The 11754-nt window shown below is 45.4% G+C and overlaps 1 protein-coding gene across 5 annotated transcripts in view; it reads right to left on the bottom strand.

The window, feature by feature from the left end:
- Positions 1-1659: 1659 nt before the first annotated feature.
- The window catches only part of PIK3R1 (phosphoinositide-3-kinase regulatory subunit 1), an 85079-nt gene continuing 74984 nt past the window's right edge, over positions 1660-11754 (bottom strand). For all 5 annotated transcript variants that reach the window (XM_084802483.1, XM_084802481.1, XM_084802482.1 and 2 more), the window contains 9 exons: positions 11609-11711; positions 10702-10800; positions 10297-10477; positions 9941-10066; positions 8522-8664; positions 8147-8323; positions 7987-8055; positions 7206-7376; positions 1660-5968 (listed from right to left, as the gene is read on the bottom strand). In XM_084802483.1, coding sequence (XP_084658609.1) covers positions 5779-5968; positions 7206-7376; positions 7987-8055; positions 8147-8323; positions 8522-8664; positions 9941-10066; positions 10297-10477; positions 10702-10800; positions 11609-11711 — 1259 coding nt within the window. In that variant the 3' untranslated portion in view covers positions 1660-5778. The remainder of the gene's footprint in view (positions 5969-7205; positions 7377-7986; positions 8056-8146; positions 8324-8521; positions 8665-9940; positions 10067-10296; positions 10478-10701; positions 10801-11608; positions 11712-11754) is intronic.

The raw sequence follows: 11754 nt of genomic DNA, 5'->3' as shown, positions 1-11754 counted from the left end.
ATGGATAAAGCACAGGAAGAGCTTAGCAGGTAATAAACACTTGGTATGTCAGAGGCCAGTCAGGAAAAGACTGTAGCTATACACACACACACACACACACACACACACACACACACACACACACTTGCTTGTGACACTGGTACAACTTATCACATGATTGTGGCAAGGCTGATGCAAATAAACCTACAGTGTAAGCTGGTATTAAAAGTAGCATGGGTAGGTACTCAGGACCTAACAATGAACAGTTGTTATTGGCTAATGTAGTTGATGTATTTCAGAGTACACTCCTAATTATAAAATGTTTTCTATGTTACACCAGCAGTAGGCCCAGACAGCTCAAGTTCATGTGTCGTGATTGTACCATGTGCTCTTAGTGCTTGACCTACTCTCACATTCTTTAGTTCCTTTGGGCCTTGGCACCCGTAGGCACATGCCATACAGCCCAGGTGTAGTATACTAGGGTATGTCAGCTAGCTGCATAGAAACATGCTCTATGATGTTCATACAATGACAAAACCATCTCAGGGTTCATGTCTCAGAGTGTAATCCTGCTGCTGGGTAATGCATAGCGCTACTTACAGGCAGAAGTAAGTAGAAATGCTCAGGGGATGAAAGGGTCAGCAACCAAAAAGAGGGCACACTGGGAAAGCAGAGGTCGGAGGCAGTGTGAGGCTGTAGACAGTCAGGAGACACCAGTGTGACCAGGCCCTTATCTGAGAGCTAAGTCTCCAGGATATCACCGTATGGCAGGAGCTGAGCCTGTGGAGGAGACTCACTCACCAGACAGGACAAGATCCAGGGATTGAGTGCTACACCTCAGAGCCCCTACTGCCTTGCTTAACACACGCCAGCCATTGTTGGTGTGCGTGTGGCATGCAGTAAGTGTGGCTCCTCTCGCCCTCCCAGACCATGTCCTCTCCTCTCCCTGCTTCTTGGTTTTGTTGTTGTTGTTTTGTTTTTGAGACAGGGTCTCTCTGTGTAACGCTGGCTGTACTGAAACTCTTCCCAGACTGGCCCTGAACTCACAGAGATCCGCCTGCCTCCCGGCTGCTGGGATTAAAGGGGTGCGCCACCACTGTCTGGCAGTGTCTTTTTATCTAGCAACCTCAGTGTGCTTACACATAAAATGTTTGGCCTGCATGCATGCATGCATACATAGATACATACACACATATGTGGTCCCATGTTCAACCAGCAGGAAATGTCAGTGGGGAAGTTATTTCACAGTAAATGGCGCTTCTTGGCCAGGCTATGCAATGCAAACTGTTGGGGGAGTAACTTGGCCCTATTTGTAGCCTCAGGTCACACAGCTCCATCTTGTTCTTGTACATGACTTTAAATTACCCAGTGTACAAGAGACAAAACCAGAAGCCATCAAAAAACCATAGGTCCTAGTAGGTAATTGTCAAGGTTGGGTGGAAGATAGAGAAAGATGGAGAGAAATGAGACTTTTTTTTTTTAAATAGCAAGACTATACCTTGAAGTGCTATCACCTGGAGGTATTTATTTTTACCATTAACACATATAAGTAACACCGAGCACATTTCAAGTGACCAATTTATGCCTTCAGTTTATAAAACTGAGTTGGGATAGTGAAGCAAACAGGTTGGTGGGTGTTTAGAAACGTCTCTGGTGACAACTAACATTTCAAATGGAAGCTTAAGTTTCAAAACAACCTTTATTCTGTTTGAGGACCTAATACAATGCATTAAAGCAACTTAAAACAATACATAGCTTCACTGAATCTAAATCTTGAACAAGATGTCAAGGAGGCACACTCCCTCCCCCTCCCCCCCCCACCCCAGTTGCCTTGTAAAGGCAAAATTACCACTGACCATGACAACCTCCCTCTCGTCAAAGGACCATTTATTTTTTAATCAATGTCATATAAACAGATTTGTAAAAACATTGAACAGAGTGTAGCTTTTAAAAATACACACGTATAAATGAGGGGATTTTTGTTTGTTTGTTTTGCTTTATTTTTTTCCTCAAGTAGCAGCAACCTGGGCAGCCAATGCTATCTCATGGTGACAAGTTCATTGTGAAGAGGGGAAGGCTGTCCAATTGAGTCAAGTCCACTCCCTCCCTCCCTTCCCCTCAGAACTAGTTATTTCAGACAACTATAGATTTTTGTTTGTTTGTTTGTAAAAAGTATTTGGCATTTTGGAACTTTGTCCCATGTGAGGCATTTTGCTTTTTAACTGCCCCTTTCTTAAGTGACCTTAAACTCAAACAGACAGCAAAGCCCGCTTTCCAACTGACTTAGATACCATGCACTGCAAAAGCTCAGTTGGGAAAACCAGCAGGGACTTTCTCCAATAAAGAACATCAGTAGGACTCCCCAAACAAGGCATTAATTCATAACCAGATACATGACAAAGCAATTGGTTCCCCACAAAGACAGCTCACAGAAACACACTCTGACTCGACAACACTGAAAACAAGGATACCTCGGGTAAAGCAAGCCACCCAGACCTGCTCCCTGAAACGGAGCAGCTTCTAAAAACAGACCAAATGTCAAACGATGCACTTCTCACTTCACTTGCCAACAATTTTTCACCTTTATAAGACAAAACAAGGCAACATCAAAGGGGGAAAAAAAAAGATACGCGTATACAAGACCTGTACTAGACATTTGCTCTTTATGTACGTGAGATTGCCTGTGGATCTGCGTGGCTGAAAGGTGTACTGGAAACACAGTCCATGCACATATACATATATACATATATCCAGGGCTGTGAGGTGGTCACATGTTGCAAACATATGCTTGCTGCCTTTTCGTGTGGTTGAGATCCCTCTGGTGTGGAATATGAGGCCCCAATCCTCCCACTTCTATAGCCCAGCTCCGTCTCGCAGCAGCTTTGTGTCATGTCACACTGTCTTTCGAATGTGACAGTTGGTGAGAAAAACTGATGTGGGGGTAACTTACATATCAGCGGCGCTGTGTCCGTCTGCACTCATGAGCCACCCAAATGCTACTAGACAGCGGCCTTGACGGGATCCACAGAAAGTTAGTGGGCAAACCTCTCTGAGGACAGAGTTGGTGAGAATACTAACCTGGCATCCAAAGGCAGTCAGCGGGACAGGTGGGATAGAGCTCACTATTGTGTGGAGTCAATGACTTCTGCCTTCCGACAAACGAAAAATCTATTGTACTCAAAGTTTGTGAGATGAGAAATTGAGGCAACGGCTTAAGCTAGGAGTCATCTTGCAGAGTGTTGAAGAAAAAAACAAAAACACTTAGTAGAACTTGTAATGAAACAGCCAATCTCTGATCCGCTTTTAAAGATAAATGAAAGTTATTTGTATCTGATAGCTTACATGGTGTTGCTGAATGAATGAAAGGAAGAAAGAAAGAAAGATGAAAAGGAAGGAAGGAGGGAAGGAAAAGATAGAAAGATCCAACCACAAACCTAGCTTACAAACAGGCGTTAACTGTTCTGTCTTATGTGGCGTGGCAGAATGCTATCACTGGCGACTGCAAGCCCAGAGTAAAGCCAGGGAAGCATCAATTGTCTGGCAGTCAGGAGGTGGTCGGGTCAGAGGAGTCAAGTTTGTGGGCTGACTGACTTTTGCTCTTGAGGATGAGCAGTGGCTTCCCTAGGAAGAAAAAGAATACATTCTGCAAACCATTAACCCAGCCACAGGGCTGCAAATTCCAAGACTAAAACAACAACATTGAAAGACACAAAAATCCCTTCACACCTTGGTTTATGAAGGGAAGAGAATAAAGTTGCGGATGCGTCTGAGAAAGAGAAAAACTGAAGATGTCACTTGAGTCTACCAGGGCTGCGAACGTGGCAGTCGGTCGCCTCTGCTCGTCACGGCACACAATTCCTGATGAGCACGCTAGCTTTTGCACATGTACGTCAGGGTGGGGAAACTCTCATTCCAAGTTAAAGAAAAGATGCCACCAACTGCTCCCTTTCCGCACCATGATGCACAACATGCACAATTATGTGGACAAGAAGAACTGTCATTTATATTTAATAAGTTACACAAAGCACAGTGACCGTCTACACGGATCTACTTGCTCAACACTCTAAGGCGAACGGAGAGCTAGGAAAACAACATCCAACCGAAAGCACTGTTTTTTTTTTCTTTCCAGATCATGCTTTTTCTGAAATGAATGGTGGCCGGCTCCCGTGACTAGTCCAATATTCAAAAGAGAAAAGGAGACATTTTCTAAATGCAGGGGTTCAACCTTGACACCAGTGTGTTCAACAACAACAACAACAAAAAGAGCACGTTCCAGGAGCCCCCAAAACAAACTCAGCACTTCCTTCGTGAGAACAGAGATGCTGGTCAGCTGCGCTGGGTCGGAGTTACAGTAGGTGTGGAGTTGCTAATTGGTAATGGCTACCAAGCTCAGATGGGGAAAGGCAGGAGACAAAGCCTCACAGCTTCAAGTCTCCTCCCTTCTCTGGCTTCCCCAGGAAAGTGCACACCACCTTACCCCCTCCTCCTGCCACCTCGCCTGTTACAACCCATGGCTACCTTCCCCTTCCCTCCGGATTCAAGAAGTTCACAATTCATTAGGAAGCAAACATTGCCAGGTACCGTATTTCAAGAGTCTTAAAACAACACTTTTGCACTCAGCAATACTTTGTCATATCATATATCATTTTCTTTCTCTTTTTTTTTTATTGAATAAAGCAGCTTTGAAGCTTATCAGGGCCCTGCCCAACATTTAGTCCCCAAAAAAAAAAAAAATCTGTTATGAACTTTTTAACCTTGGGCTAACAGCCAAGTACTCTGTACAAGAAAAACTGTAAAATATTTCATAGTTTTAATTCTTAAGCCATTTTTCTTTCTGGCATCCTGTACATTTCTTTAAAAAAAAATAATGAGAATAACAAAACAAATATTAACAAAAATCAGGGACAATATTTTCAAGCAACAAAAACAGGGGTGAGGGAAGCTTATTCTGAAGGTGTATTTGAAACTGGTAACAACAATAACACAAATTAAGAATTGCATAGCGCTGCACATTTAGCCTTCAGCAAAACAAACAGAAGCTATTTGGTATTGATACAAATCCATCTATATGATAGTTAGTCACCCGATAGTATGTACATATTTTATATACTGAATGTCATTTTAAGTCCACTTGTCCGCACTCGTTGCTCTGTTGGTGGGTTCGTTGGTTGTTGGTTTGACAAGTTTAAACAGAATTATTTTCTGGTGTTTTTGTTTTTCCTCCAAACATTACTGCAGCAGCGATGCTCTCTCAAAGTGTCCTGTGTGAGCAGACATTGCCTCTCTGCTACATACCGTTCGTTCATTTAAAAAGGAAATAATCCACAGTGTCTGGGCTTACCACACCCAGCGACACCCAGGCTAAAACCAGGCTGGACCAAGCGGTCCCGGGCACAGGCTCTTCAGCCCTGTCTACCTTCTGGTCTCCAAAGTCCCAACTTGTAGCTGGTAAAGCTTCAGAAAGCGTTAACAAGCACCATGGTAAAAGGCCTCTTTGTCCCTGCAACGGAGAGATTTTTGCATTTCTTTTTCTCTGTGTGTTGGCTGTGTGTTGTGGCTTTAAATTAGAAAAGAAAAGAAACAGGCTAAAGTTAGAAACGTCTAAGTCATCCAACAGCTCTAAGCTGCTTGCCTTCCCCGACTTCTTTTTTTTTGTCCAAGAAAGCTCTAGTCCCATGGGGCAGACAGCCGGCTCCGTTCCTGCAGCTCAGTTCACAGGTCGGGCTGGAGAGGAGCCCTTAGCTTCCCAGAGGCCTTGGGGTGGCTTGAAGGTGAGGAACTGAATCCGAGGGCAGCGCTTCATCGCCTCTGTTGTGCATATACCGGGTATGCTAGCGTGACGTTGAGGGAGTCATTGTGCTGCACCAGGGAGGTGTGTTGGTAGTGTAGCACCAGCTCCTTCAGGGAGCTGTACAGATTGTAGGGCTCGGCGAAGCCATAGCCGGTGGCAGTCTTGTTGATGACGCAGTGCTTGACTTCACCATCTACCCTGGAAAGGGGAACAACGGGGGAAAAAAAGGTCTTTTGAACTGATCTCAGACAATCTGGAATACCCACAGGGTATTTGTAACTAAAACCGTCGTCACGGAAGGGCGCAGTGAATGGGGTCTGTTTTTCACTCGTGGGGAGCCGAAGTCCCAAGGCCACAGTAAACTACTAGTGCCATTCTTAACTCAAGGGACATATACACAAGGGCTAGGCCTTCGGGCCTGCTAACTGGTTTAAAGGAGAGGGTGGCACGGCGTGTATGTGTGTAGTAGAGTTCCTTTGAGTGGCAAGCATGTGACAAATGGCAGCTTCCGTCCTCATGGGTGCTGTCTTTGTGAGACCACATGCTAACTTCCCTCCACTTAGAATGAACAGGTCTCTGTCGGGCTCTCCTTGAACCATCACCACCTCTCTCTCTACCTTGGCATTTATTCTGAATTCTCTTATCCTCTCGTCCTAACTCAAAGTTCTCTCTCTCTCTGTCTGTCTTATAGGGATGGATAGTTCATCCCTGCTTCAAGGGAAGCAGTAGTTGGTCATAGAATAGAAGGTACTTTTTTAGTGTCTTTCCACACAAGAGGACACTTATTTTTCCGTCCCGATGATGCTAGCGACTCCAAACCTTCCTCGCACTGTTCTTCTTTTGGTTAACTCGGGGGTCTCCATATTGCAGCCTAGGCTGACTTCAATCGCTCACCGTGGTCTCGCCCAAGCCTCTGGGTGCTAGGACTACAGACACCACGGCCAAGATTCAAGTTTTATTTTTCAGAGTACCCCTCCAAATTATTAAGAAGTAAAAAGGAACTAGACCAAAATTGGCCTGGTTTTGGGGTGGGGGTAGGGGGGGGATGTATCTCCGAATAATTGCAATGGGGTCCTTCCTCTTATTTTGGCCATCCCCTGGAGGAGTGCTTTATCTATTTTAGGTGATGTTCTCACAAAAATGACCTTGCATCCTAACTATATTGATTTTTAGAGGAGTGAGTGGGGACGGCGGACAGCCGTGGCCATTTCTGCCTATAATCAAGACACCGAGAAAAGACCTAAAGACATCTAGGAATTGGCTTGTCCCAGTTCTACAAAACGGCGGAAGGTGTCTCCGTTAGCTGGTGACAGGTTCGTCTGGCTAGCCGAAGCACACTACATTCTTCCTCAAGGTTAGACCGTTTTCAAGTCCCGATCTCCAACGCATAAACCGAAGGAAGCGTAAAACAAGGACGTTTTCCTAAGCTACTTACACTACGGAGCAGGCGTAGCAGCCCTGCTTACTGCTCTCCCGGACAAGGAAAGTGCCGTCTCGCTTCCCTCGCAACAGACTCTCGGCTTTGTTCCTGTTGCTGCTTCCAACGTTCCACGTCTTCTCGTCATGGTGGGGCAAATCCTCGTCATCTTCTACCAGCGAGTATTGGCTACACGGGGAGGAGGAAGGGAGCGCTTGTGAGTGAAGGCTGTCCCAGCTAGAACCCCAGCCTGTTCCTGCCCCCAAGGTCTCCCCACCCTTGAGCACGTCAAATCTGGTGACTCATCTGATCGTCTTTCTCTCTTTGTTTAGCCCCCTCGCCACCCCCCAGGGTGAATGGCTGGCAAAAAGTTATTACTATCTCCGTGCCCCAAGTCAGCAGTCACGCTTTAGGTACCTGGGCAGAGGACAGGGACAGTATTAAGAAGATTACCAGGTCTCAAATAGTTAACCAAACATATACTTAACCTTCAAAATATACTGAACATAATTGTTGTTTTTCTCCCATTGTTCCCCAAAATATTTGGGGATTTTTTTTCTGATGTTCAGGGACATCATTATGGGCACAAAGGGTCAATTTATACAATTGTGGGTTAAAAACCAAACAAAAAGAAATCCCCCCCCCCCCCCGGTCTTCCTGGGCTCAACTTTTTCGCTTTATAAAACTCTGGCTACTGCCACTAAGTTTGTGTGCATTTTTGCTTGAGAGGTGTCGCAGAGTCCGTGAAAACCCATTAGCAAAAGCCCCAGGCTGCCTCCCATCTTTGGCAGGTACTCACTCTTCCGTGTTTTCGTTTCCCAGCCATTCGTTCAGCTTCTTCTGCCGAACACCTTTCTGCGTCAGCCACCTGAAAGAGTTTTTGCAAATTGAAGGCATTTAGGAACCCCTCTTTGACTTTAGCCGTCGTTAGTCCTCCAGGCCCCGTTTCAAACACTTACATCAAGTATTGGTCTCTCGTCTTTCTCAGCTGAATGAGGTCCGGCTTAATACTGTTCATGCGCTTGTCAATCTCACGATACTCGGCCGCCTGCTTCTTTAAGTCTTCCTCCAATCTTCTTCTACTGTCGATGATCTCACTGATGCGAGACTTCAGCTTATCATAATTATGCATAATCCTGCAGGCAGGAGAAACAGACCAGTAAGTACCTGCACACACCGTGCAAGGTACCCCCCCCCGGAGTTTAGGACGCTTTGTCTACTTCATTTTAAAATTGACCAAGTTACAGGAAGTGAGATCATCAGTTTGGCCAGCCTTGAACGATTTTTGTTATTTTCTGTCTCAAGGATAATGGGAACGCTCATGGTTGACCTACCTTTGAATTTCTTTCTCGTTGCCTTCTCGTTTAAACTTTTCTATGTATTCTTTGCTGTATCGCTCCTGGGTCTGGCACTGTTCTTCAAATATTTTTATGGTTTCATTAAATGCTTCGATAGCCGTTCTTTTCATTTGGATTTCCTGCAACACAAGTTTCATAAGGGCAATGTCATCGCTTTCAGAGTACGACTTCTAACTGCAAGAGACAAGCTAGCTGGTGATGCAGTGCAAATGAGCTGCTTGTCAGAACAGTCATCCATGGGTACCACCGGGCGCCCTCCTGACCACTAACAGCCTGAAGTGATGTAATGGCCACACGAAGCCTGAGCAAATTTCTCCTTGACTCCAGATTGTCTCTAAACTGCTTGAGCCTGATGTAGCATCAATGCTACACAAATAGCTTAGACATCTATAGCAAGAGGGTGGGGAGTGAGGGAGAAGGCTACACTGTGCATCCTCGGGATACAGGACCAGGGTGGGGAGTGAGGGAGAAGGCTACACTGTACATCCTTGGGATACAGGACCAGGGTGGGGAGTGAGGGAGAAGGCTACACTGTGCATCCTCGGGGTACAGGACCAGGATGGGGAGTGAGGGAGAAGGCTACACTGTGCATCCTCAGGGTACAGGACCAGGGTGGGGAGTTAGGGAGAAGGCTACACTGTACATCCTTGGGATACAGGATCAGGGTGGGGAGTGAGGGAGAAGGCTACACTGTGCATCCTCGTGATACAGGACCAGCAGATAGGGAAGGTCTGTGTACTCTGTTAGCAGAGCTGGGCATGAATTCACAAACTCTAGTCAAATAATTATAGAAACAAATGTTTCTTGTGGTGGAGAATTCTGTCTACTTTCACTTTTAAAAGTTCTTTTTGTTTGTTTGTTTATGTTTTTGAGATTATGATATAATTACATTATTTCCTCCTTATCTTTTTCTCCCTCTAAACCCTCCCATATGTCCCCTTCATTGCTCTCTTTCAAATTCAGGGCCTCTGTTTTCACTAGCTGTTCCGTGTGTGTGTGTGTGTGTGTGTGTGTGTGTGTGTGTGTGTGTGTGTGTGTGTGTGTGTGTGTTTTCCGAAATGTGTTAAGTACAACCTGGCCAGTGTTTTTAAAAAAGCAGTTCTAGTTTCTAATACCCATGCCACTTTCTCTGCTTATCAGCACAACGAACGCAGCCACCTCTCCTCACAGCAGGGGGGAGTGGACATGAACTCTCCATCCCAGAGCTTGGACAAACTGACATTAGCACTCATTATTATACGTCCAGGCTGGGCAGAACTCTCAGGGGTCAGGATTTGTGTTGCATTAACGGAAAGCTCCCAGGGACCTCACCAGTTAGAAGCAAGCTTACTGCAGGATCTAACTAAGCACGGGCTACATTAGGGCCAGAGACACCTTCGCTCTTCTTAAACTCACCTGGGAAGTACGGGTGTATTCCTCATATAACCTGTCGTATTCCCGACTTTTTTCTTGAAATTGAGTATTATATTCATGTAACTTTTTCCCTACAGCTTCAATATTATCTTCTTTGACAACTTGATCCTGGAAGGATATACAAGCAGGGGGGAAAAAAGAACTCAATTGATAAGGCATTTTATTTACTCAAGTGACCATCCTTGATGGGGCCGTCAGCATATCATCTGACCCAGCCACCATGAAATGCCGGCCATGGCATAAGCTTGTCCAAACCCAATTTCAGATCACTGTCTATGCTAGAGAGTGTCTCAGCCCCGTGCTCGGGTGGTGTGAGGGGCTGTCTGTGCGTGAATTACCTGCTGGTATTTAGACACTGGGTAAAGTAACTTCACATCCAGCTTAGGGTTGTACTGAGCTAAAGATTCGTTCCGATAGTGGTTTATCAGCTCAACCACAGAGTTGAAGGTTAATGGATCAGAGAAGCCATATTTCCCATCTCGGTGAAAGATTTTGATTAATTTATTATTTCCTCCTTTCCTGTAAATACAATACAAAAATAATGATTATTCAAGTGTTCTGATGCAGCAGTGGTTCTCTCGGGGGAAGGTGTGGGGAGGGATGAGCCAAGTATGTTTGAAAAACCCTATAACAAAACCCCATTACATTATGTGCTAATTTAAGGATGAGAAAAAAAAAATCTAATGAAACGATGTTCTCATGACCAGCCAGACAGTGCAGTTACGGCTGGCTCCCCGGCTCACCTTAGGGTCAGAGTATAATCGCCATGCATTTTAGTAGATGCGTCTCGTACCAAAAAGGTCCCGTCAGCAGTATCTCGGAGTTTTTCATTCACTTCTTCCCTACAATGAGCACAATATAAGACCATGCTTACTCTTCAACTTTGGATAGCCATCCACTCAGACAGACAGACAGACGCATGCACGCACGCATGCACACTTTCCCCTCCTGCACTGGAGATTGCTGTATCACTGGGCTGCACCCTTAGACTTAACAAACACCATCCTCTAGGACACTGAGCAGAAAATCCAAAGGCTCCACATCTTTACATTCGCCTGTCCTTGCAGAGTTACATGTTGGTTCTGTACGTGTTCAAAAGTCACTCACAGTTTCTTCCTTGCTTATACAACAGCATTATACATTCATCCCCCCCCCACACACACACAAAGGCACGATACACACCCATTTACACTACTGGCATATCTATAATACAAAGTTATTTTTAAAAAAAAAAAAACCAGTTTCTGACAAATCAGCACAGAAAGTCATGATAAAAAAAAAAAAAAAGCAGCTCTACTAGCCACCCTAGCTGACGAGTATATGAGGGGAGCAAAACTCTTTATTCCTAAAGTCCCGCTTCCTGTAGAGAAAGGAGGCAGTGCCCTGTCCCTCTGGTGCTTCCCTGGCTTCTTGTCAAGAGGGAAACTTCCTGGGGTTTCAATTTCCCCCGTGCCATCCAGCACCCACAGTGCCCCAGCGCCTCAGCCCTCAGTGACTTCTCCTTTTCGTCTTTGGAAGAGGACCAACTGTGCTTCGTGCTTATGTTGGATGACATCCTAAAAAATGGGACTCAGCAAGCTGGTGCTTTCTGTTCTTACTGGGAACCTCCCTGCATCGGGTGGAAAGGGAGCGAGCGCTCTGTGGCCTTACCTTGAGATGTCTCCCCAGTACCACTCAGCATCCTGTAAGGACATGCTGTTGTTCATGCTGTTGTTGTTTAGAGTAGTGGGCTTGGGTGGTTTAGGGGGCAGTGCTGCGGGCAAAGGAGGGAAAATAAAAAAAAGTGGTTTGCAATC

This window comes from Acomys minous, assembly GCF_964271855.1.
Source record: "Acomys minous genome assembly, chromosome: 11".
Taxonomy (NCBI): Eukaryota; Metazoa; Chordata; class Mammalia; order Rodentia; family Muridae; genus Acomys; species Acomys minous.
Note: the sequence above shows the minus strand (reverse complement) of the source record. Positions and strands in the feature narration are given on the sequence as shown.